This window comes from Canis lupus, chromosome 6 (genome assembly GCF_003254725.2).
Source record: "Canis lupus dingo isolate Sandy chromosome 6, ASM325472v2, whole genome shotgun sequence".
In the NCBI taxonomy this organism is placed as follows: Eukaryota; Metazoa; Chordata; class Mammalia; order Carnivora; family Canidae; genus Canis; species Canis lupus.
The window spans coordinates 39662765-39688744 of record NC_064248.1 but is presented as its reverse complement, the minus strand read 5'-3'; the positions used below and the strand labels follow the sequence as shown (position 1 = coordinate 39688744).

The 25980-nt window shown below is 56.5% G+C and overlaps 1 protein-coding gene across 8 annotated transcripts in view; it reads right to left on the bottom strand.

Annotated features, from left to right (window-relative positions):
- Positions 1–7478: 7478 nt before the first annotated feature.
- Positions 7479–25980, bottom strand: part of LMF1 (lipase maturation factor 1) — an 88216-nt gene continuing 69714 nt past the window's right edge. For 7 of the 8 annotated variants that reach the window (XM_049111570.1, XM_049111572.1, XM_049111568.1 and 4 more), the window contains 4 exons: positions 18047–18230; positions 17322–17505; positions 16379–16491; positions 7479–15989 (listed from right to left, as the gene is read on the bottom strand). In XM_049111570.1, the coding sequence (XP_048967527.1) occupies positions 15328–15989; positions 16379–16491; positions 17322–17505; positions 18047–18230 (1143 nt within the window). In that variant the 3' untranslated portion in view covers positions 7479–15327. Of the gene's footprint in view, positions 15990–16378; positions 16492–17321; positions 17506–17689; positions 17844–18046; positions 18231–25980 lie in introns of all 8 variants that reach the window. The other variant, XM_025417094.3, reaches the window with a different exon arrangement.

Genomic DNA, 25980 nt, shown 5'->3' with positions numbered 1-25980 from the left:
GGCAGGCATCCTTGCCTTGGGCCAGACCCCTGGGAAGCACCATCTCTTCCTCCTGTGCGCTGCAGGTTCACTTCTCTTAATATGATGAGAATTAAAAAATTTTTTAGTGTGAATAGGTACTGAATTTGTCTAGTGTTTTTTTGCATCTGTTGATAGGATCATATATTTTTTCTTCCTTAGTCTCTTAGTTGATTTTCTAATTTCAAACCAGCCTTGTGTTTCAGTGATGAACCCCTCTTGGTCATTGGTCACAGTGTGTGATCTTTTTTTTTTTTTTTTTTTAGATTATTTATTTTAGAGAAAGAAAGTGTGGATGAGTGTGGGGTGGGGAGGGGCATAGGGAGAGGCAGCAAGGAGAGAGGATCTCAGGCAGATGCCCAGCTGAGCGTGGAGCCTGACATAGGGCACAGTATCATGACCCAGAGATCAGACCTGAGCCGAACCCAAAATTCAGACAAGGATGGTGCCACCCAGGCGCCCCACAGTGTCCGATTCTGTGTACCTGTGTACACGGCTGGTGCACTTGCTAGTATGTTGCTAAGGATGTTTCTGTGTTCATGAGGGATGTTAGTCTGTAGTTTACTTGTGTTGTCTTTCCTGGTTTGGATCTCAGAGTAATGCTGACTTGATAAAATGAATTGGGAAATGTTCTCTCCTTTTGTATTTTTTAGAAGCTGTTAGTTAGAATGGATGTTACTTCTTTATTTTTTATTTATTTATTTATTTATTTATTTATTTATTTATTTATTTAATTTATTTATTTTTCACGAGAGGCACAGAGAAAGAGAGAGGCAGAGACACAGGCAGAGGGAGAAGCAGGCTCCATGCAGGGAGCCCCATGTAGGACTCGATCCCGGGACTCTAGGATCACACCCTGGGCTGAAGGCAGATGCTCAACCGCTGAGCCACCCAGGGATCCCCTATTTTATTTTTTAAAAAATATTTTATTGGGATCCCTGGGTGGCGCAGTGGTTTGGCGCCTGCCTTTGGCCCAGGGCGCGATCCTGAATATCCGGGATCGAATCCCACGTCGGGCTCCCGGTGCATGGAGCCTGCTTCTCCCTCTGCCTCTCTCTCTCTCTCTCTCTGTGTGACTATCATAAATAAATAAAAATTAAAAAAAAAAAAAAAAAAAACAGGCCAAAATAGTCTGGGCATTGCTAATTGCCATAATCCCCCCAGGCTATGCAGTAGAGTGGCCACCTTCTTAAAAAAATAAAATAAAAATAAAAAAATAAAAAATATTTTATCTATTTATTCATGAGAGACACAGAGGGAGAAGCAGGCTCCATGCGGGGGGCCCGATGCAGGACTCGATCCTGGGACCCCATGATCATGCCCTGGGCTGAAGGCAGACACTCAACCGCTGAGCCACCCAGGGATCCCGGTGTTACTTCTTTAAATGTTAGGCAGACTTCACCAGTTAAACTATCTGGGCCTGGACGTTTCTCCTTCATACTTTAACTGCAAATTGAGTGTCTTTAATAGATATGGGACCATCCAATATCCATTAAGTGAGTTTGGTGTTCTATGGATTTGAGGAATTGGTCTCTTTCATCTAAATTAATCAAAGGGAGGCATTTCTGCTTCTTACTTTGGGTGTATCTTGTGTAGCCTGAGGTCAAGGGTGAGTCCTGATGAGGCTGAGGGGCAGCTGTACTCCCAGGGCTGACCAGAGAAGTCACAGGAGGTGTGGGGTGATGGGGCTGCCTCCGTTACACCCACCTCATGGCTGTGTCATTGTCCTGTGGCTTCCATAACAATTTACCACAAACTGGTGGCTGGAAACGATGGAAACTTATTTTCTCATAGTTTTGGAGGCCGGAAGTCTGAGACGAAGATGTCATCAGAGCAGTCCAAGTAAGGTCACATCCCTAGGTTCTGGGGCTTAGGTGTGGATGCATCATTTTGGAGTCTGCTACTCAGCCTACCAGGGTGCGTCACTGGCAGCGCGGGCTGCTCCCTGGCACAGCCCCTGACATCAGGGCAGGGGTACATCTCCCTGGCCCTGATCTGGACCCATGGGCCCTGAGGAGGTGGGGCACACAGGCCTCCAAGCCCACAGAGTGACCCACCCGTCCTTGGATCACCCATCCTTGGACCCACCCGTCCTTCAGATCATCGAGTCAGGAGACTCCTGTAGTCTTCTCAGCTCCCACCCTCACCGTGTGTGGAGGGGTGTCGCAGCCCCATAGGCAGGCGAGGACCACGTGTGTGTGCATGTGTGTCAGCCAAGCTCTCATCTTCAGGGCTCTTTTCTTATTCTTGTGGGAGTGACAGGGGCTGTGCCTGGTTTGGTGGTGGGGTCCCCGGGAGCCTCTCAGGGAGGGACCCAAACTCAGAGCTCCCACCTTGTTTGGGGACTCCTGAGCACCCTGGTGTCCAGGTCTGGCCCTGGGGTGGATGCTGCCCTGGGGGCCCGGCTCACGTCCTCCCGGTAGCCACAGAGCAGACATGGGCACTTTGTTGTCTGGGATCAGAGTCCAGCCTCGTGTGGCCAGCCCAGCGGGGTGCCTGCTCTCCAATAGGCTCTGGGACCTCACTCCTCTACGTGGGGTTTTCCTCTTGTCCCCTGGGCTTGTCCCCTCACAGCTGGAGTGGCAGCTGTGTCCTGGGTTTCCTCACTGCCCTGCCTCCCTGCCAGCTTGTTCCTGGGAGACCACTCCCAATTAGGTCTTACTCCTGAGAGAAGCTGCTCTTGGAACCCGAGCCACTGACCCTCTCCCCAGAAAGGTGGGTCCCGCTGAGTCCAGGGACCTGGTATCTTCCTATGTCATTTTTTTTAAAGGTTTTATTTATTTATTCATAAGAGACAGAGAGAGAGAGAGGCAGAGACACCGGCAGAGGGAGAAGTAGGCTCCACGCAGGGAGTCCGACGTGGGACTCAGTCCCGGGACCCCGGGGTCATGCCCTGGGCCGAAGGCGGTGCTAAACCACTGAGCCCCCCGGGCGTCCTCCTCTTCCTGTGTTCCACTGGGCTGTCCCTCTCTGGCAGTGCTCTTGCCCTGGCCCTTAGGGGATGGCTGGGTTGGGGAAGAGCCAGTGCCAGGAAGGCATGGAGCCCCCCCAGGGGCCCTCCACTGGGCCTAGCGGCAAAGGAAAGGAATCCTACCGTGTGGTGCTCTGTGGGGTCAGAGGGCAGAGCTGCCTGGAGGCCCCCAGAGCTGCTGCCCACCCCAGCACTCAGGGGCGATACGGGGTGTCCTGCTTTGTATCCCATCAGCCAAAATCCTGTGACACCAGTGAATGTGGAATGAGCCAGTAGGCTGGGTGCAGTGGGGGCCGTGGGCTGGCCGTGGATACCCCACCCCTGGGATGTTGGAAGGGGCATCTGAGCTCAGAGAGAGCTCCTCCCTTGACATTCTAAGCTTGTGGGGGGCTTATGTTCCTTCCTGTAGGAGGAAAGGGGAGCTGATGCCTTGGGCACGCGGCTCCTGCTTAGAGGCTGTCTGTTGGGACAAATGCCCTTGGGCCTGGGTGCTCTGTGCAGGCCAGGGCACGGCCACCCCCGGCAGGCCCACAGAGCGGAAGGTCAGTCTGGGTGGTCACTGCTAGTTCTGGAATATCTAGCCATTCACGTAATTTATAAAATTGTGATGCTGGCATGTGCTGTCATATGTGCTGCTGCATACTTGTGTTTCTATGCACATGGGGGTGTGTGGTTGTGTCACATCTACGACTGTGCACTGTGTGCGTGTGGGCCCTCGTTAGTGCCTTTGCCCTCTCTGAGTGTTCTTCACTTTTTCTTTTTTTTTTAGAGACTTTATTTATTTATTCATTTATTCATTCATTTACTCATTCATTCACTCATGAGAGACAGAGAGAGAGAGAGAGAGAGAGAGAGAGAGGCAGAGACACAGGCAGAGGGAGAAGCAGGCTCCATGCAGGGAGCTCGATGTGGGACTCGACCCCGGGACCCCAGGATCATGCCCTGGGCCAAAGGCAGTTGCTAAACTGCTGAGCCACCCAGGGATCCCTTGTTCCTCACTTTCTGTCCCTAGGGAGTGGGGTGTCTGTCCTCAGGAAAATCCATGAATAGGTCAGTCCACCGCTCTGATCAGCACTGCCAAATCCCACACTTGGAAACCAGAGGCTTTCTTGTAGGTTTGGGAAGAATCCACGGCCAGTGTAGCCTATCCTGTGTCTTTGCCCTGTGGAAACCCCGAGTGCTGGTGACAGTGGGGCTGCCCAGGCCCTGCCTCTGAACCCCAGTGGCAAGGAAGGGACCAGATGAGGTGAACTCTTCTGCTCCTTGAAGGTGAAAGGTGGAAGCTGGGGAGTTTCAGAAAGTCAGGGACCCTATAGGAATCAAGGGGCAGGGATCCCTGGGTGGCGCAGTGGTTTGGCGCCTGCCTTTGGCCCAGGGCGCGATCCGGGAGACCCTGGATCGAATCCCATGTCGGGCTCCCGGTGCATGGGGCCTGCTTCTCCCTCTGCCTGTGTCTCTGCCTCTCTCTCTCTCTCTCTGTGTGTGTGACTATCATAAATAAATAAAAATTAAAAAAAAAAGTTAAAAAAAAAAAAAAAAAAAAAAGGAATCAAGGGGCAGGAACAGTGTTGGGGGTGGGGTGGGCAGGTCCCCTCTCAGGCAGGTGGGTGTGCAGTGCCAGACCTGGGGCATGCTTTCTTCTGGCCAGGGCAGAGCGAGTCGGACAGTCTCAGTGCCCCTTAGCCTGGACCTGCCATGAGGGATGTGGGTGCTGCCCACGGCCCCTCCTCTTTGTGCCAGGTGGGCCCCCCTGGGGCTGTGTGTGGGTCTGGGGGACCTAGCCATGCTGTCTGGGGAGGAATCTGTGGAAGAACTCTGAGGAAGAGGGACTCTGTCTAGACCTGCTCCCAGGTGGGGGAAGCAGTGGGAGTGGAGGGCCTGGGATCCTCGCCCTCCCCAGGGGAGGCCTTATGAACGCCCAGCTGAGGCCCCCAGGAACTCAGTGATCCAGGCATTTTTTTTTTTAGATTTTATTTATTTATTCATGAGAGACACAGGCAGAGGGAGAAGCAGGCTCCGTGCAGGGAGCCCGATGCGGGACTCAATCCCAGGACCCCCAGGTCATGCCCTGGGCTGAAGTTGGTGTTAAACCGCTGAGCCCCCCAGGGATCCCCTGGCATTTGTGTGTTTTGAGGGTGGGGGTGAAGAGTCTTAGGTGGTTCTTGGCTGGGTGCTAAGGGCTTGGAGGGGACCCAGGACTCCCAGGGGCAGGTGGGGTCAAGGCGCCAGAGGAGGCTTGGGGAGGCAGTCTTTGGACAACTGTTGGCCTCACTGGCCTTGGTGGGGCTGCTGTCCCAGGAGGCAACTGGCCCCTGCCCCATAGGTTGGAAGGGGAGTGTGGCTGTGAGGGCCATTCTGGGTACGTGGGGCTCCTGCACCGAGTCGCTGCCTCCACTGCTGTGTGTAGGTTTCTGGGGGCCTGGAGTCCCGTGGTCTCCGTGTGCCTCTAGTTCCTCTTACTACAAGGACACCAGACATTGGATTCAGGGCTCACCCTCCTCCAGCATGACCTCCTCTTAGCTAATTACGTCTGCAGACTCTGAGGTTCTGGGTGGACATGTGTTTTGGGGGACCCTGATCAACTTACTACAGCTGACACCTGCCCAGAGACCCACAGCAGAGGCCTCTGGGGCGGACTTGTGAGCCAAGACCCTACTTGGGGCGGTAGCTAGCAAGAGGAGGACTCTGCACCGTGACTGCAGGCATCGGGGGACAGCAGTCGGGCCTGCGGGCCCCTGGGTTGGCTGGCTCAACCCCCCGGTCAGTGCCTGAGCTCTGAACATGCTGTCCGCTTCCGTTCGATGGGGTAGTGATAGGCCACGCTGGACATGGTGCCCAGGGACAACGGACAGACAGAGGGACAGAGCCCAGCTTGGCAGCTTGCTCTGCGCCAGCCCTGCAGCTGCACGACGGCCACAATGGACTGAGGGGCATTGATGGGGACACAGTCGGCCCCTGATAACTCGCTAATGGCGCTTCATATTTTTTCATGGAGAAGAATTGTCTGAGTGTGAAGACCCAGTAGGGAGATGAAGGCCACTTGATGAAGAGCCTTGAGCCCACCCCTTAAAGGAACAAGGCGGTTTTTTTCCCCCCTTTTCCATGTGGCACAGACAGCTGGCTCCTTAAATATTAATCAGGGGTTATTGAGATGCAAATGTGTGCCCGCCACAGAAAGGCCTGCAGCTGCAGGGCTGGCGCCGAGTGCCCTCCACGGCCCAGGTGCAGCGCCTGCCAGAGCCAGTGACCCTCCCTGAGGATAAAGGCATCGTTTGCCTCTAGACAGGAGGCATCATCTTGTTTCATTGGCTTTGCCCATCACAGCTTTCCTGGCTTTTAGCCCTAAACCAAGGTGTCCTCACAGGTAGACGTGGGCGGGAATGGGGCCGCCTGCCGTCTTCTCTGTTGCGTGAGCCTTTGTCAAGTTTGCATGTGTCCCTCTGGTTTCAGGCTGACTTTAGGTTCACCCTCACAGGAGAACCAGGGCACCAACCGGGTACCCTGTGTGGAGAGAGGGGGCCTGTGGGGCTTTCCCAGTCCCTCCCTGGGCTGCGATAGGTCCCATGACAGCTTAAAAAGAAGACAAAAAAAAAAAAAAAAAAAAAAGACAAAACACTTGGAAAGAGTAGAAAACGGAGGGTGGAGAGAGATGGTGATAAGCAAAGGAAAAGCATAGTCAAGACCCACAAGAAGGGACACCTAGGTGGCTCAGTGGTTGAGCGTCTGCCTTCAGCTCAGGTTGTGATCCCGGGGTCCTGGGATCGAGTCCCGAGTCCCACGTCGGGCTCCCTGCAGGGATCCTGCTTCTTCCTCTGCCTGTGTCTCTGCCTCTCTCTCCCTCTCTCTGTGTGTCTCTCATGAATAAATAAAATCTTAAAAAAAATTTTTTTTAAAGACACACATGAGGATGGGGGGACATAAGTACCTCAGGACGCACGGTGGATGCAGACATCCGTTTTGCTTACACTTCTGTGTCTGTGGCAGTACAAGCAGCTCAGTGCTCTTTATGATAAACGTACCAGAAACAAAGTGGGCTCTCATGCTTGACCATGAAAATGTATTTTTCTGTTGGAAATATTTTAATCATGAATTGGAACTTATACAAAAAAGTCCACAAAATATGTCCTCTCAAAACACTTTTCACAAACTGATTATCAGTGTAATGACCATTAAGCCAAGAACTGGAACGTTGCCAGACCCTTGTGGCTCCTGGTGTCCATCCGCATCATAAGCCTGGCCCAGCGTAGCCCCCAGTGTTGTCCTGCACGTCTGTGAGAGTTAGCCACGCAGCCTGTGCCCCAGCGCATGTGCCCCTCTTGCTCAGCAGCACACCTGTGACATTCACTCCATCTGTCATGGTTGTAAATCGTCAATTCTTTTTGCTGTAAAGTATCCTGTCCGTTCTACTCTTGGTGATGAGTTTTGGCAATTTTTGTCTCTTACGAGCAGACCTACCTTAACTGTAGGTCTCTTGGAGGCTGTCTGTCCATGTGTCTGTTGTTTTTTTTTTTTTTTTTTTAAGATTTTATTTATTTATTCATGATAGTCACACACACAGAGAGAGAGAGAGGCATAGACACAGGCAGAGGGAGAAGCAGGCTCCATGCCAGGAGCCCGACATGGGATTCGATCCCGGGTCTCTAGGATCACGCCCTGGGCCAAAGGCAGGCGCCAAACCGCTGCGCCACCCAGGGATCCCCGTGTGTCTGTTGTGTACACACTGAGGGAGGGGCTGCTGGGTCCCAGATGTGCCAGCATTTTGGTTGCTGTACGCCTTCAGCACTGGCATTGCCCGCGTTCTTTATCTTAGCCCGTTCTAGGCAGAGTTCAGGGTTTCCTTGTCATCTTTGGTTTTCAAAATCAACTCAATTGAGGTACAGGTGGTAGCATGCAGGTGGTGGCTTAATGCTAGCATGCAAGAGCTGACCATGTGTATCCCTCCCTTTTCAACTCTGCTGAGTGATGATATGTTGGCCGCTTTAAAAATAAGATGCAGTGGGAGTATTTAGATCATGGAAGTTAAAAAAAACCTACAAAACAGAGCTTTATTTGGAGAGTCCGTTGCAATTTATATAAAATAGAATGCAGCTACTTTAAGTGTATATCTTGATGGTTTTTTGACAAGTGTGTACACCAGGGTACCTACCATGCAATTGAGATATAGAGTGTTTCCGGCCCTCCAAGTATTCCCTTGTTCTACGTCCCAGTCAACCCCTCCCCAACACGGCCCCAGGTAATGTAACCACTGACCTATTTTCTGTCACTGCAGTTGAGACTTCTTTTGCTCTTTAGAGTTCCGTATAAATGGCATCATTTGGTGTATATTCTTTTGTGTCTGGATTCATTAGCTTAGCATGTTTTTGAGGTTCAGGTGTGTTGTTATGTGTATCATTAACATCTATTGCCAAGGATTATTTGTTGTGTGGATACAACACCATGGATTCCTACTGCTGCCGGGCCCCTGGGCTATTTCCTCATTTTTGGCCAGTCTGAATGAATCTGCTAAAAGCATTGCTCACAGGTCTGTTTTCTCATTTCTTTTGGGTAGATCCTTGGCTGGGTTGTAAATGTGTTTAGTATTTTCAGAATTGCCAAACTTATCCAGAGCAGTTGTACTTTTTTATATTCTGACCAGCAGCATATGAATGTTTGTTTAGGATAATATTTCTCCATTAAATGTTGGCTAGAACACACCAGTGAAGTCTTTTTAGCCTGAAATTTTCTTTGTGAGGTTTTAAATCATGAATTCAATTTCTTTCGTTGTTATGGGGCTACTTGGGTTTTCTCTTTCTATGTGAGTCAGTTTTAGTAATTTATATGTTCCATAGAATTGTTTTCATTTCCTCTATGATGCCAAATTCATTAGAATACAGTTGATAATATTATTTCCCTTTCACAGTCTGTAGGATCTGTAGTGATGACTCTGCTTTCATTCTTGATATTCATAATCTGCGTTTTCTCTTCTTTATCCTTGACTGTTGTAGCTAGAGGTTTATCCATTTCACTGGTATTTTCAAAAAACCAGGTAGGGTTTCACAGGTTTTGTTCTAAAATGTTCTGGCTCTGAAAGGGTTCTGGTTTTATACAAAGATCTTTGTTGGGAGTCCCCATGTCATCAGGACAAGGTGCTGCTTTCCTGCAGCCTGCTACCCACCCAGCCAGGTCAGTCCCAGTGGAGTCCCAGTGTGCCCACACACCCCATCTATGCTAGGTATTGAGCTGATCCCAGGTAAAGGCGGGGAAGACAGCCTTGGCAGAAAGCCACCTAGATGGCAAAAGTTTTATGTATTGTGTAACCATGGCTGCCTTTATTTACTCAGATTTTCTGTGACTAATTGGTAGCTGCATATCTGTAACTGTCTTTCCTAGATCATCAGTTAAGAGAGTTCATGTATGGTCATATGCTGCCTCTGGATACTTTCTATCCCACTGGCTAAGCATCGCTTTATGTATTGGCCTTAAGAGAATCTAGCCCTATGCACTTAACACAAAAGGGATGAGTGCTTTATCTGCTTGGCTTCCCCCGCAGTCCCAGTAGGTCTTAGCAGTGTGAAGTCTCCTGGCCTCGAGACAGGGAGGTCCAGGTCTTGGGACACTTAAAAGGCTTTTATTGGTTTTTGTTTTATTTATATTATTTTTAAGATTTTATTTATCCATGAGAGACACATAGAGAGAGGTAGAGACACAGGCAGAGGGAGAAGCAGGCTCCATGCAGGGAGCCCGATGCGGGACTCGATCCCAGGACCCTGGGGTCACACCCTGAGCCAAAGGCAGATGCTCAATCCCTGAGCCACCCAGGGGCCCTGGTTTTTGTCTTATTTTAAAAGACATTACCACAGAGCTAACTGTTGTAAAGGGAACAGTTGGTGGCACTTAGTGTATCAGTGTTGTGTAATCACCATCTCTGTCTAGTTCTAGTTTCATCCCCTCAAAAGGAACCACACTACCCATGATTCTGTCCCTCTTCTCCTTCACCCCAGCCTCTATCAATCCCAGTTCTTTCGGTCTCTACAGACTTACCTGTTATAGGTATATTTTTAAAAGATTTTATTTATTCATGAGAGAGACAGAGACAGAGAGGCAGAGACAGAAGCAGGCTCCATGCAGGGAGCCTAATGTGGGACTCGATCCTGGGTCTCCAGAATCAGGCCCTGGGTTGAAGGTGGCGCTAAACCACTGAGCCACCTGGGCTGCCCTAGATATTTCATACAAATAGAACCATATGATAGGTGATCTTTTGTGTCTGGTTTATTTCACGGAGCGTAAGTGTAATACTTCGAAAGTTTATCCACGTTGTAGCAGGTGTCAGTATTTTCTTTTTACTGTTGAAAACTATTCCATTGTATGGAGAGACCATATTTTGTTTATGTACTCATCTGTTGGTGGGCATTTGAGTCATTTTTACCTTTTGGCTGTTGTAAATCGTGCTGCCACAAACATTCATGTACAAGTATCTGTTTGAGTCCATTTTCATTTCTGCTGCGTATGTGTACCCGACCCAGGAGTTGCTGGGTCTTTGGTTATTGTTCCATTTAACTTTCTGAGGAGCTGCCAGACTGTTTCCACAGCAGCTGTACCATTTACATTCCCATCTGTAATGGACAGAGGCTCCAGTCTGTCCACATCCTTGCCAATGCTGGTTGTTTATTAAAAATCACAGCCATCCTGTGTGAAGTAGTATCTCATTGTGGTTTTCACATGCATTTTATAGTGACTAAGGATGTTGAGTCCCCTTTCTTGTACTTTTTGGCTACTTCTATGTTGTCTTTGGAGAAATGGCTGATGAGCCCTTTTGAATTGGGGTTGGTCTTTTTTGCTGCTCAGCTGTAAGAGTTCCCTGCATATCTTGGTTACTAGTCTCTTACCAGTTATATAACCTACATTTTCTCCCACTCTGTGGACTTTTTACTTTACTGATAATGGCCTTAGACGCACAAGACTTTTAAGTTTTGTTGTGTCCAATTTATTTTTTTTTAATTTATTTATTTATGATAGAGAGAGAGAGAGAGAGAGAGAGAGAGGCAGAGACACAGGCAGAGGGAGAAGCAGGCTCCATGCAGGGAGCCCGACGTGGGACTCGATCCCGGGTCTCCAGGATCACACCCTGGGCTGCAGGTGGCACCAAATCGCTGCGCCACCAGGGCTGCCTATGTTGTGTCCAATTTATCTGGTTTTCCTTTTGTTGCTCCTGCTGCTGGTGTCCTAAGAATCCATTTGTTAGATCCATGTTTCTGGGACTTTTAATAGTTTCAGCTCTTTCATCCATTTTGAATTAATTTTTGAATATGGTGTGAGGCAAGGGGCCATCTCCATTCTTTAGTGCTTAGATCCTGCTTTCCCATCACCATTTTGCCACTGAATGGTCTTGGCATCCTTGTCAATCTTTTGACCTTATCTGTGAGGGTTTATTAGGTTTCCATTCTATTCCTCTGGTCCATGTTATGTTATTATGCCAGGACCACACTGTTTTGATGACTATAGCTTTGTAGTAAGTTTTCAAATCAGAAGATGTGAATCCTCTCTCTCTCTCTTTTTTTTTAAAGATTTTATTTATTTATTTGACGGAGAGAGAGTACAAGCCAGGGGGAGAAGCAGAGGGAGAGAGAGCAGCAGTCTCCCCACTGAATAGGGAGCCCAACGTGGGGCTCGATCCCAGGACCCCAGGATCATGACCTGAGCTGAAGGCAGACGCTCAACTGGCTAAGTCATCCAGGTGCCCCTATCCTTTCTTTTATAAGATTGTTGTTTGGGGTGCTTTGCAATTCCATGTGAATTTGAGTGTTGGCTTTTCAATTTCTATAGGCTAAGGCTATTGGAATTTTGATAGAGATTTCATTGGCTCCGTAGACTGCTTTGGGTAGTACTGTCATCTTAAGACTGTTGTCACCCAGTTTACAGATGTGGATATCTGCCTTTCCACTGATAGAGGTCTCCTTTAGAATTTTCCCAGCGGTGTTACATAGTTTTTAGTGTATAGGTCTTTCACCTCCTTGGTTAAGTATTTTAGTAGATATTTTTTTTGGATGCCATTGTAAATGAAATTGTTTCCTTAGTTTCTTTTTCAGATTGCTCATTGCTGGTGTATAGAAGCATATCTGATTTTTTTGTGTTGATTCTGTACCCTGAAACTTTGGTGAGTTCATTTATTAGCTCTAGGTGGTGTTTTTCATTTTGTTTTGTTGGATCATTGGAATTGTCTATCTATAGGATCACATCACTTCTCAGTAGAGGTCTTCTAATTTAAAGCCTTTTATTTTTTTGACTAATTCCTCTGGGCTGGAACTTCAGTAAGTGGTATTGATGACAATGGGCATCCTCCACTTATTTCAGATCTTCGGGGGAAGGTTTTCACTCTTTCACTATCGAGTGTGATGTTGGCTGTGGGTTTTTGCTAACTACCTTTTTATGTTAAGGAAGTTTTCTGAGTGGCTCTTCTCATGAAAGGTTGTTGGACTTTGTTAAATGCTTTTCCCGTATAGTTGAGAGGACTATGTGCTGTCCCTGATACTCCACCCTCCCCCTGCCTGTAGTATTCTGTTGATGTGATATACTGCAATGACTGATTTTTTTCTAAAGCAGTTCCATTAAATCATGGCATATAATTCTCATATCATGCAGTTATTTTGCTAGTATTTTGTTGAGGATTTTTGCTTATGGATGCAAAATTCATAAGGGATATTGGGGTCTTTGACTTTGTTATTAGTGTAAAGCTGGCCTCGAAATGAGTTAGAATTGTTCTCTTTTCTAATTTTTTGAAAGTTTGGGAAGGATTGGTGTTAATTCTCTTTTAAACTCTTGACCGAGTGAAGCCATCTTGTCCAGCATTTTTTTTTTTTTAATTGGGAGGTTTTTGATTACTGATGCAGTCTCTTTACCTGTTACAGATCTTTTACAATTTTCTATTTCTTTGTGTGTCACTTTTGGCAGTTTGTATGTTTCTAGGATTTTGTCCATTTCTTTGATGTGATCTAATTTTTTGGCATGCTATTGCTCATAGTACTATTGTAATCCTTTTTATTTCCATAAAAAGTAATGCCTCCACTTTATTTTGACTTTAGTTATTTGCATTTTCTTTCTCTGTCAGTCAAGCTAGATAGAGGCTTGTTAGTTTCATCAATTACGTCAGGAGTTTAAAGGTTGATTGGCTGATACGTCAGCTCCACTTTACTCAGTGGCTTTGAAACCGCATCCCTGAGAGTGAAAGCATCTTTATACTGTGTGGATACAGGGCAGAGAGGTCAGCATGGGGAATGGACCCAGGGAACTTCTCAGCAGAGAAGGACAAGCAGCTGCCTCAGGGCTGGAGAGGCTGTCCTTCCCAGGAGACTGTTTGCTTCTAAAAGGGACGTCAATCCTCAGGGCACGTGGGGGTGGCAAAGCATGCAATAAAACTGAAGATAAACGAAAGGTAGGCCCAAATCCATTCATCTGGAAATTAAAATCCCCACCTCTGTTTTGATGAGCTAAAGGGGAAATCAACATTTCTAGAATTCACAGGCAAGGATCACAGCATCTGGCAGAGTGTAGGCGCAACTGGAGCTCTTCAGCTGCATTCCTTAGAGATCAGGAGGAGGAAGAGAAAGAAATGGAAGTTTTCAGGCCAAGATGGTAAAGAGCTCCACCTGGACTGTGAAGGAAGCATGTGCATCTGTGAGCTGCGAACAGGAAAGCTGCCTAGAAAACCCAGTGTCGGTGCTTTGAGATTGACGAGGAGAGAAGAAAGAAAAGCCCAGAGTAAGCATCAGGAATGGAAAGAGCCATCGCCCCAGAGACGGGGAGAGTTCTGGAAGTTACAGGAACATGCGGTGGAGGGCGGGAGTAGTCCCACCTGCGCCACTTGTAGCAACCTGTAACATTCTTGAATTCACCCCGCAGCAGCCTGGGACTACGGGGCACAGGGCCGTCCCGGGAGCCCCAGGGGGAGGGGGGCACAGCAGCTGCCCTGCGGGTCTCTGATCTGAGTGAGGACCCTCTCAGCAAACGAGAAGATGCCCATGCCCCACGGTCCAGCCAAGGCTGGCGCATGTGGGCTGTGCCCCCGCCATTGGGTTCAGGAGCTGAGGGCAGCATTGCCAGCATGTCGACTTAAGCCTGACCCGCCTGGCTTCTGCCGCAGGTTTCTGGCCGCCTGGGAGGACCTCACCCAGCAGACCCTGCTCCCCAGGGAGAGGACTCGGTGGGGCAGAGCGAGGAGGGGCGAATGGCCCCGGCCGCCTGGACACAGCCGTGCAGCGTCCCCAGCCCCAGAGGGCCGCGGGAGGGAGGCTGACGTCCTGTGTCCCTGCATCCCCAGATCCTGAAGTGTCTCCCGTGTCAAGCAGGAAACGGCAGGTGCCGAGAGAGGGCAGTGGCGGGCAGGGCAGATGCGGAGTTCGGGCCCTTCTTCAGGCGTTTCATGCAGGCCTGTGTTGGTGCTGCGGGCCCTGAGGGGGTGCGGGCTTGTGGGTGTCGGCGCAGCAGGTGCTGGAGGGGGGACATGGTGACCCCAGCGTGTGCTCGGTGAGGCAGGGGAGCCACGGAGGGCTTTGGGTGGAGGAGGGATGCAGTCTCAGGAGGCCGCGGGCCTCGGGGTTGGCTCTGAAGCTGTCTGCGGACTCGCAGGTGGAGGCTGTGGGAGTAGATCTGGGAGGGGGTCTTTGGTCAGAGGGCCCAGTGCCTGGACCTGGGGTCCCCTGAAGTGTCCCCATGTGCCCCAAGGCCTGAGCATTGTGTGGCTCTCAAGGGTCGTGGGGGGCCTGGGGGGCACAGCTGGCCTGAGGGCCCAGGGAGGAGCCACCGGGCAGGGGTTCTGGGTACAGCAGGAGGGGTGGCAGGGCCCTGCTGTGGTCCTGGGGGGTGGCACCCAAGCCAAGGCACTGGCTTCTTCGGTCCTCGGGGCCCCCACCCGTTGGCAGGACTCCTAGGACAGCCCCCCGGGCAGGGCTGCCCAGGCCACAGCGGGCCGGTGGTCAGCTCCGTGTGGCTGCCGCGGGCAGACTTGCTGGCTCCAGGCTCTGCTCTGAGGCCGGGTCTGTGCTGACAGACACAGGGAGGCTGTTTGCCTGCGAGCAGGAACACGGCCCCTCTGTCGGCACCTGGACCGCTGGCCCCACACAGACCCGCACTGTGCCCACCTCGTTCCCGCCGGGACCCTCCCTGCTGCAGCCCGGCCCTCCGGACAGTGGGGGAGTGGGAGGGGCGCCTGCTGCTGCCCGGCTGAGAAGGGGGGGCTGCCCAGGGCCGGGGGGGGCCATGCCACCCGGTGCTTGGCTGTCGCTTCAGCAGGGAGACCTCTCCCTGGGCGGGAGTTGTTTGTTCTCCGCGAAGTTCAGGCGGTAGGGCCCTGGGGCCACCCCAGCTCACAGGGCAGAGGCCGCCAGGCGAGGGTAATTAGCTTCACTTGTGCCCGCGGGGCCTCGGAATGGCCACTGTGGGCACCCCAGCCCTGGCTGCACCCCGGGGTGTGAGGCTGGGGGGGCGGGGCCGCAGAGCAGGGGAGGAGCCCCGCCCAGGCAGGAACAAAGGGCTTCTGTGCCCGCGTCTGGGCACTGGGCCTCGGGGCGGCACGAAGGTCCTGAGGCGGCTGCGGGCAGGGAGGAGGGCGGGGCCCGCCGGACGTGGGGGCACCGGCAGGGACTGGCAGCTTCCTCGTAGCCGTGCCAGGCACGCGGGGCTTTAGCTGCCCCTGGTGCCCGGGGCTGCCTGGAGAGGCCAGGAGAGTTGCTCCCAGGGACCCACCGCCCCCCAGGGCGCTTCCAGGACAGTGGGTGGCGCTGCCCGGCCCACGAGACTCCACTCACGCGGCCAGGCCCGGCTTTATTCGTCGGTGCCTGGGCGGCTCTAGTCCACATCCACGGCCGGGTGCGGCCACTCCCGGGAGCGGAAGTAGTCCTCCAGGTCCCGGAGGCTGACGGGGGGGAAGTAGGGGCCGATCCTCTTCCGGAGCCACCACTTGCCTGCGGCGGCGTGTGGGCCCCCAGGGCGGCTGAACTTGTACCTGTAGTGCTCTCCCCGCAGCCACCTGCAAGAGAGACCCCTCGTCAGGAGGCCTGCCCTCCACCTGTCGAGCTGCCGCTCCTCGGAGGTGATGCTGCCCGGGGAAGCCCCGGCCCCATTGCTGCCATGGCTGCCATGGGGACTGTGGGGGCTCCGGGGATGCCTGGGAAAGGGCCAGAGACTTGGCTCTACAGCCCGAAGGCAGCAAAGGGCACGCTTGGCCTTCTGGAGGCCCCTTCCCTCGGCGCAGGCCAGCAGGGCGCAAGAGAGGGGCTGGTCCAGAGCCTGGGGACCTTACCCCCGGGCACGTTTGCAGAGGCTCCAAGCAGGGCCCAGGGTGCCTGATCCGTCCAGGCCCTGAAAGGCCCCCGAGGAAGCAGTGGGCAGGTGTCCCGTCCAAGAGGCAAGTCCTACCTGGGGGGCGCCCTGCCCTCGAAAGGGTTGACGGCCAGTAGGGACAGAGCTGAGGCATCGTTGGCCAGGAGCTTGCCTGCCAGGTGGATGATCCACTCGTTGTGCTCGTAGGTCTGGGGGTGAGAGGAGGGGTGCAGGCTCTAGGCGCGCAGCCCAGTGCCAGGGGCCCCAGGATGAGCCCCTGCCTGGCCCTGGAGCTCCAGCTCCCGCCTGGTCACGCAGGTGCGGTCAGGGCCAGCCTCTCCCAGACGCTGGGCCCACACTCCCTGCCTGCTCCCGCCCGTCGGCCCACTGTCTAGACAGTTCATCTGGGGGACGGGCTCCCAGGGCACTGTGCTGTTCCCGCGTGGGGACGTGCTGGCCTCTCGGTGCTGTCGCCTGCCAGCCCTGGGGGCTTGTGGGAGGCATGGTCTTCCTGAGGCTGTGTCTCTCCAGGCAGGTGGGGCAGTGACAGCCCGAGCAGATGAGCGGGAGGACGAGGGGCCCCCAGGCCTGCTCTGGCACAAGCACGCGCCTGTGGACGTCCACCGTCCTACTGTTGGCTGCGCCGGTCCTGTCACTGCTGGAAGGGTTGGGGGAGCTGCAGACCCTGCTGCGAAGGTGTCCGGCAGTGTGGGGGCTCCACCTGTGGGCCCACGGCCGTCCAGACGCAGAGGCAGAGAACACAAAGGGGAATACCCAGGAGGGAGACACGGCCCGGGGGGGTGGGAGTTCCGTCCTGTGCACTGTGCCCCGCCTGCCGCTCTGGGGTGCAGTGCTGGAGATGAAGATCCCCCGCCGGTGCCCTGACACTGGCCCCACCTTCCTCTCCCAGGTCAGCCAGGCCCGGGGAGGGCACGGGAGGCAGTGACCTCACGCCCACCAGCCGGGCCGTGGGCGTCCCCGCCGAGGGCACTGCAGTCTCGGGAGCACAGCGGGAGGGGCAGGGCAGGGGAGGCCCCACCTGGAAGGCTGCGAACCACATGAGCCAGTCCAGGCGGTAGTGGTAGGGGGAGATGAGGCATGGCCGCCGCCCTGGGTCCCCCGGCTTGCACTTGAACTCATAGTCCTCCCACACGGCATCGGGCGAGCTGGCGTTGGGGGCAGCCGTGCCCTGTAGGATGACCTCCGTGCGCTCCTTGGTGATGCTGTGGGGAGACCGAGGCAGGGAGCTGCAGGCACATGAAGGTGGCCACTGTGCATCCACACCCTGGCTTCCTTGCTGAGCGGATCATGGTAAGGGGCTGCCCTGGAGGCGGGGGTGGCTCTCCCCCAGGGCCCGGGGTCCCACGTGCACACAGTGGACAGGGTGAGGGCAGGCTGCCCCTGTACCTTCCAAAGGCGCCGTACGTGTTGACGATCCTCAGAGGATTGAAGGAGGTGTTCATGATCTGGGTGGGACTCAGCAGGTTGAGGACCACGGGGACACTGAGCCAGGCCACCAGGGCAGCCAGTGCCAGGTGCACTGCCCGCCGCACCATGCAGCCTGGCAGGGGCAGAGGGGGGCGGTGGGGTCAGCTGCGTGCTCAGGCCTGGACCCTCGGCAGGGAGGACCCCCTGAGGTTCACAGGAGCCCAGGGAGGGGCCCCGCCCACAGCCCCTTGTTTCTAGGCCAGAACTCGCTAATGGGTGGGCGGTCCTGGTCCTGGGGAAAAGAGGCTTCTGTCCCCGCCTGGGGGGTCCACTCACCGTATCTCAGGGGGGCTAGGGCCCCTCGGGCAGCCTCCTCCTGCATCTTCAGGACTCGGTACTTCAGGCCACCAGGCCCAGAGGGAAACAAGAACCCCAGAGTTGCATCATCGAAACAGGCCACGCTGGGCACCATGGTCAGCCAGTTGAGGAAGCTCAGGTTCCCGCTGATGATAAGGATCACCTGCAGGGGATGGAGCAGGGCCTGAGTCCAGGCTGATGGAGCCCGGGCACCCCCTCCCAACCCCCCCCCACGGCAGACTGTGGAGCCTGGAGTTGAGCCTTTAGAACAGCACGCGCAGTGCCCCGGCCGACTGTTGGTACTGAGGGCCAGGCCCCTGTCCACCACAGGCTGCGTGCCCGTGTCCCCACCGGCGGGCCCCAAGGGTGTCGACCCCTCAGCTGATCTTGGGGCGGGTTCTTGCTCGAGCCTGGAATGGGACCTGTGGACACCCGGGTTCTGGCCTCTTAGGCTGCCCCGTGCCTGCCCACAGGGCCGTGAGCTGGCGGGCTGTGCCGCTGTGCTCCGCTGACCGTCACCGGGTTCGGGTGTGGGCAGCCCTGGGGACCCGTGCTCGAGGCGGTGGTGGCAGGAGGAGGATGAGGCTCTGCTGCCCGGGTCTGGCTGGCCTGTCCTCCACAGCTCGCACCCCAGATGCGTCCACTGTGACCACGCAGGAGGCCGGCCTCCCGCACTCTGGGCACCGGGAGGTGGGGCTGCACAGGGCCTGGGAGTCCAGATGGGCCCGCCCGTGTCCCCGTTCCGCTGGGCTTGTCTACGGACTTGGCATGAGCTGGACGGTGGCAGTTCTCCTGTAAGGCTCGCTCCTGAAAGCGACTTAGCGTCTTGGTCGTAAGACTGGAGTCACAAAGCCTCAGAGCGGGTGGGGTGCCGACAGCTTGGGGGTCTCCTATGCCCCCCACCCGTTTGCCCGAGAGCTGCCGGCCGTCAGGGGCTGCGTCCCGGAGCCGCTGCCAGCCAGGCCTTTGGGGAACTTTGTCCGGGCAGCTGCACGTCTTGTAAGGTACTACAAGACTTAAAAATGACGTCTTTGGCCTGATTATGCCCCGGCCGTTGGGCGCCGGAGGGGGAGCAGAGGGGAGGCCGCGGCGCCCAGGCCCTATGCAGGCACCGGCTCTGATGCAGCCGGCCCAGTGAGCACGGGGCGGAGGCCCCCGTGAGGCGAGACGCCCTGGGGTGCAGCTCCCGGGGGATCAGGTGCCATGGGGCGGCAGGGACTCGGGAGCCTGGCGGGAGCGGGCAGGCGGCCTGTAGTCCTGGCAAATCTGCCGCCTTTCTCGTCAGGTTTCGTTGAAACAAACAATAAGATACACGCCCCGCCCCGCTTACAGTTCAGTGGCTTTTGACAAATGTTGACCTTTGTGCAAATCACCATAAAGCCCAGAAGGTTCCACCCCAGACAGTCCCCTTGGTGCCTGTGACCTGTGGACGGACCTCTGCCGCCCGACACCCTGCCTGTTCCCAAACGTGGTGGGCATGGAGCTCTGGCGCCCAGGGTCTCCAGCCTGGGGTCCCGTGAGCCAGCGCGCAGGCGTCCACGGCCGCACATCACCTGCCCGTGCGTGTGCCTGCGGGACGCTGCAGCGGTCTCGGTGCGCCTCGAGGGAGCCCTGCCAGTGGGTCCTCGGGTGCCTGCCGGGCCCGGCCACCCTTTCACGCCAGCGGGTTCCTTGTGGTGTCTATAGAGGGAGAAACGTGCTTTTCACGAAGTTACAAGTTACCAATTTTTAAGAGCTTCGCCCTGGTGCTGTGTGTCCTGAGACGTTTGCACATCCGGGGTTCGGGGATGTTAGTGTCAGTGTCAGTCTGGTGTTACGTTCCGTGGAGGTGCTGCCTGAGTAGGAGTGGGGCTGAGGGCCCTTCCTCACGCGGCCTCCGCTGTGGGGCAGTAGCCGGCCCTGCCTGTGCCCAGGAGCGGCCCCAGGGGCGGCCCGGGGAGGCGGCTCCCGATGGCGCGGGAGTTGAAGCAGTTCCGGCATTCACCCGCTGTCGCGCGTGGCCGCAGGGGAAGCGGAGGCCGCGGTGGGACCGGTGAGCTGGGCTGCGGCTGCAGGAGGAACTTGGAGAAAAAGTTTGAGAAAATCGCCCCAGAGGCGAGAGGAGCTGGAGTGCCTGTGCGCGTGTCACCAAATGATGTACCTCGCAACAGGCCTGACCCTCAGGAGCCAGCAGAGCAGGCGGCCTCCTGCTTGGCGACAGGCAGGCGTGGCAGCGGCCTGCCTGCGGGGCATCGGAGTCTAACCTCCTGGCGCCCCGGCTTCCCCTTGGCCCTGGACGGCCCGATGACGCCGGGAGCCGGTCGGCCTCAGTTCTGTGCTCAGGCGACACAGCTGAGGCCCAGCCCCTTCACTCCCGAATTTTCATTACAGCCGGGTCCTGATCCTGGGAATCGGGAGGAATGCAAGGTCGCAGACGCCAACCTAATGAGGGTCTGGCAAGAGGAGCTGTGCTTTCGATGGCTCGTGTCAGTTTTATGGATTACGATGGCATTTTACGAGGTGTGACGTGAGATGCGTGGATTCATGGCTCTCCCAGGATTAATCTGGAAAACTAGTGTGCTTGGTCCTGAGTCCCCAGTAGTGACTTCTCATTCTTCAGTGTCTGCAACGCCCCAGCCTCCCTGAGGGGGCCCGGGCCGTGGTTGGTCCCGGCTGGCAGGCTGCTCTGGGCACACCGGGCTCTGCCCCGGCGGCTGCTGCGCGCTGCGTCCCTGGCCCTCCTCCTCCACTGGCGGGGGCAGCCGCCATCTCCCAGCGGCCCCGCCGTGCTGTTCGGCCCGTCTCTCCCACTGCGTCAGCAAGTGACGGGGGGGGGCGGGGGGGGACAGCATCCCTGAAGCTTGGCTCAGCCACCACCTCCCAGGAGTCCAGGCCGTCGGGCTGCTCTGCACCTCCTGACGACAGCGTGGTGCCGACTGGTGCTCCGTCGGGACCCCTTTCAGGACAAGCTGCTGTGCCGAGGGGCCGGGGGTCTTGCTGCAGCTCCCTCACTGCTCTGTAGCCCGACTGCAGCTGAGCCAGGGACCCCGCGCCCTTCCCCACAGCCCCCAGCGGGGTGCCTTCCTGAAGTCTGTTCTCAGTGCTGGGCCCACCCAGGCTGCCGGCTGCAGCACCCGCGTCGGCCCACGACAGCTGTGTCGGGGCCCACCCTCACCCCGACCGTCGTGCTGCTGGAAGAGCCAGCAGGGGCGCAGCCGGGGGCCAGCCTCTCCAGGTGTAACGAGCCCGACCTGTGCACGTACCGGGACACGGAGTCACCCCTGGCTCCTTGCTGACACCCCCGTGGAAACCCAGGCCCAAAGCCGCTCCTCTGGAAGGATGCTCGCTGGCCGAGAACGTTCATTCTTTATGTCCTCCTCGGGGGGGGGGGGCGGGGGGGCGAGGAGCAGCACAGTAAGAGCACGCCAGGCAAAGGCGGTTCGGTATTGCAGTGACGCACTGGTGCTTCGGAAGGCGGGCTTGAGGGAGGGGCGACAGACAGCAGTGCCAAGGGCTTCCCAGGCGACGGTATGGGAACTGCCCGGGGGAAGGGGCCCGGTGGGGCGGGAGGCTCACAGGACTCCAGGGGTCTCTCGTATCCCGGGATGAATCAAGGGAGATGCCCTCAGCATTTCTACTGGAAGATGGAAAAGGCAGGGAAGCTGGTCTGCAGAGCCTGGAAGGCACGGATGTGGGGGGCAGGGCGGTCACATGGTTTCTGTGCGGGAGGAGAGGCCTGGCTCGGCCCTGGGAACTGAGTGCAGCCAGCCAGTGGCCCGGTGTCAGCCCACGCGCCAGGCCTTCCTGAGTTCCATCTGCAAACACCCAGCAGGGAGGCCGGGACAGAGGCAGGCCCCAGATACCCTGTCCAGGGGGTCCCATCTGCCTCCCTGGAACATGCCGGTCACACACTCGGCACCTTCCTTCCACTTCCACCGAGTCGAGCCTGGCTGGTGAACTTGGGGGTTTGTCAAGACTCGGCCGCGGACCAGGGCTCCTTCATTCCCAACAAAGCTGGGAAAGGCCATGGCTGTGCTGCAGGATCACTCAGTGACCCTGGGGACACTGTGCACGCAGAGCGCCGGCTTCTCAAGGCTGAAGGGCCCGACAGGAGGAAGCAGCGCTGCAGCTGGACGGGGGGCAGACCCAGGCCAGCCCCTGCTCTCCCCGGAGGTATTCAGCAGCCCTCAGCTCAGGAAGCACCCCTGGGAGGGCAGTGCTTCGATGCCGGGAAGGTCGAGGCGGCTGGCTGGTGCTGCGCTGGGGAGGAAGCATGCAGGCCGTAGCTGCGGGGATGGCCTGGGTGCCCTCAAGTCTGCTGGCCACTGGGTCATGGGCCCTGGAAGCTCCCACAGGGTGCGGGTGGAGACCCAGGCGGAGGCCCCGAGGGACCCTCGAGTAGCTGAGCTGCTCGGCAGAGTGAGGGACACAGCTTCCAGACCCTCCCAGCAGCCCATGGGGCCGGTGTCCTGTCAAGATTTGCAGACAAGCAAGCCACAGCTGGAAGGGAGAAGGCTTATAGGAACAGAGTCAGGTATAGGAGAAAACTTGAAAGTACTAGATAAGGACTTTAGGATAACTGCTGCGAATAAAATCCGGCATCTACAAGAAGATGTCACCATAAACAAGAGAAATAAGAAAACTTTAACCACATGCACGTGCAGAGTTGGAAGAGGTCGCGTACGACATGGAGCAGTTGCTGCACTGACTTTGGATGCGACTCCATAACAGCAAAGTCCACACGAGCGAGGGGGTGGAGCCCTAAGTGCTTTCTTTTTTTTTTTTTTTTTTTTTACTTATTTATGATAGTCACAGAGAGAGAGAGAGAGAGAGAGGCAGAGACACAGGCAGAGGGAGAAGCAGGCTCCATGCACCGGGAGCCTGATGTGGGATTCGATCCCGGGTCTCCAGGATCGCGCCCTGGGCCAAAGGCAGGCGCCAAACCGCTGCGCCACCAAGGGATCCCCCTAAGTGCTTTCTGAACCGATGCGCAGACCGAAGCTGGATGGGGTGCAGGATGCCCGAGAGCCTGTGCGCGTCCCAGAAGGGGGGGGTGGCAGACAAAACAGGACACGCACCCCGATCACAGCAGCCTACGAAAACCCCACCAGGTGCACCAACCGACTGCACAAACGGTGGGAAAGAAGAACCACAGGCAGGTGGAGGACAGTCACTGGGCGAGCCGGGATGAGCCCCGGGGTCTCCCGCAGGGGCCCAGCGCACTCTTGGCTGAGAGGAGAACACCGCCGGCCCCAGCACGTGCTGGAGAAAACGTCCCTGAAGGTGGTGGTCGAGGGAAGGACAGGGGTCCCTGGGGGGAACAGGTCTGTTCCCAGGAGCCCAGTCCGGAAGGCACATCTGCTCATGAATAATTTGTTTTTAAAGATCTGTATTTATGAGAGCGAGAACAGTGCATGTGCAAGCAGGGGGGCATGGGTTTCGGGCTGGAGCCCGGGGATGCAGGGGTGCACACTCGGAGCCCTCATCAGGCGCACATGGCTGCGTCCCACCGGCCCCCTCCCCCATCTGTCTGGATGGTAGTTATTTATTAAGAAAAAGGGAATTTGGTGCGGAGTGCCTGGCCCCAGCGCGCCGAGGGGATGCTGTCTGTCTTGCGTTACTGCGCTGCTGCGGCCTCTCCTGAAGGGGGCCAAGCGCGTGGTCTCTGTCTACAGGGCCGTGGAGCGTGACTGGCCTGTGGGGCACCGTGCGGGCTGCCCGAGACCACATGTGGGACGGGGTGTGTGGGTGGTGCCTGTGGCCCGCGTGATGCCACGGACCTGCAGAGGAGGGGACGGGCTTCCAGAACTCCGGAGCTGGGCTCGCGGTGCCTGAGGCCACAAACACACGTGCCTGTGGGCGACTCACCCCGGGCAGTGATCCCGGGCCCCGCCGCTGGCATGTGGCTCAGGGGCTGGGGGGGCAGCTGTGTCGGTTGCTGTGGTGGCGGCCCTCACTGTGACCTGGTGCTAAGCGGCCGACGTCGGAGTGGCTCTGGGACCTAGGACCAGTCTGCACCGATGCCGCGCCACTTGCCTGGCGATACCTGTGATACCCGCCCCCACCCTGGGATGGCCGTCTGGCCACTGCCCCTCCCGCTCTGTCCCCTAGGCTCTGTGCTTGGCCTCAGGGTGGGGGCGGCCCCGGCCTGGCAGTGCCGCTCCCCGAAGGCTCTCATGGGCACCTCTTCCCATACACAGCACACCTGTGGCCTCACAGGACCTTCAGGACAGCTGTGTAAATGGAGTGTAGGACACGAGCGTGTACACATCCTCAACCCTCTCCCGAAGGAATGGACGGAAACAAACAGATCCAGAGGTTTTCCTTGGGGTGCTGGGTTCCCACGCTGCAGCGCTCCCAGAGCGGCCCACCCACCGCACAGCCGCTGGCCCCTGGGGAGCCAAGCTCCTGCCTCGACACTGCCCTGCAGCCCCCGCGCCCGAGACCCTCCACGTCCTGGGAGGGGGCTCTCCTGCCCTGCGTTGGGCACGGCATGGCCCCCGTGGGAGCACTGAGCCCTCGGGGGACGAAAGGCAAGTGGGTGGGTGGGGCTTCTGTAACGTCCAGAAGGCTGCGGGTGGGCACAGTCCCCCTGTGGCCGTCCGTCCCCGGCCGTGTTCCCCACCACCCACCGCCACCCACCCTGGCAGCAGGGCCCAGGCTGGCTCAGGACCTGGCCATGTGGCGGGAGCCTCCCCGTGCAGTGGACACTGGTGCCCAGATGGGGCTCAGACTTGCTGCCGAGCGGTCCAGTCAGCCGGTGCGCCCTGGAGCAGAAGCACGCGCACGAGAGCCGGCCTGGTGGTCAGGTCAGTGCCTCTCGTCCCCCTTTCCAGGAGCTGAGCCCGTTACATCTGCTCCAGCAGCACAGACTTCTTCACTGATTCAGGTGACCGGACAGTTTGCTTCTAGTTAGCACTTGTCGGAGCCGAGCTTTGGGTTTTGGGGAGAAAAAGCCCTCGGTGGGAAATGATCCCCAGAGCCAGGCAGACGTACAGCCTAGAGACGGTCCCAGGTGGGCCACAGCCGGAGGGGCAGCCAGGGCATGGGCTAACACCCCGCACACCCAAGTGCGCTGCTCGGTCACCGTGGCGACCATGAGCCGAGTGGACCCGCGTTCCTGGCCCGGCTCTGCAGGGTCCTCGGAGGTGCCTTGGAATCGGGACGGTCGAGGAGGGTCCAGCCTGAGGTGGTGCTCGCGCTGCTGACGCTGTCGGGGCTGCCTCCTGGTGGCTTGGGCTGAGGGCGCGGGGCGGGTATGGCGCCCAGCACTCTGCCCGCCTGGGGGGCCCCTCAGGGTGTTCGGAGCAGCGAAGGGGACTCTGACAGTTCCACGGACACACGTCATTGTACCTCTGCCCAAGCCCAGAGGACACAATGTCGGGTGATGGTGAAGAAACCGTACGTCACCTGATGAGGAAGTGTCCACCTGGACTTGTTAGTTGTAAGCGATATGTCCCGTGGATGCAAAAGTTCACCACGTGGGGACCCTCTACACCCTGTACTCAGTTTTCCTGTAAATCTAAAACTGCCCTAAAAAAGACTATTAAACAGAACAGCTAAAGCATTAAACAGCATTAAACTATTAACATTAAAGCATTAAACTATTAAACAGCCCCGCAAGAAACCCTGTGTGCAACCGATGAAGCAGAAGAGGAAAGGGGGTGGTGAGAACAGCTAAAAGGAACAAAAGAAAACACAAAGCTAGGGAAGCAAGCCCAAAATGGCACTTGAGCCGTGTGCCCCGCCGCCGTGGCATGTGGCCCTGTGCCTGGGAAAACCTTTGCTGCTAGGGTGGCCTCGGGAGCAGCAGGAACCCGGCTTCTCTGACACCCCTGGGGCCTCCTGCCCTTGCCACGCCCGGCGGGGTGGAAGCTCCCCCACCAACAGCCACGCAGACGCGACCCACGCTGGCAGGTTCATCCCAGGGACCA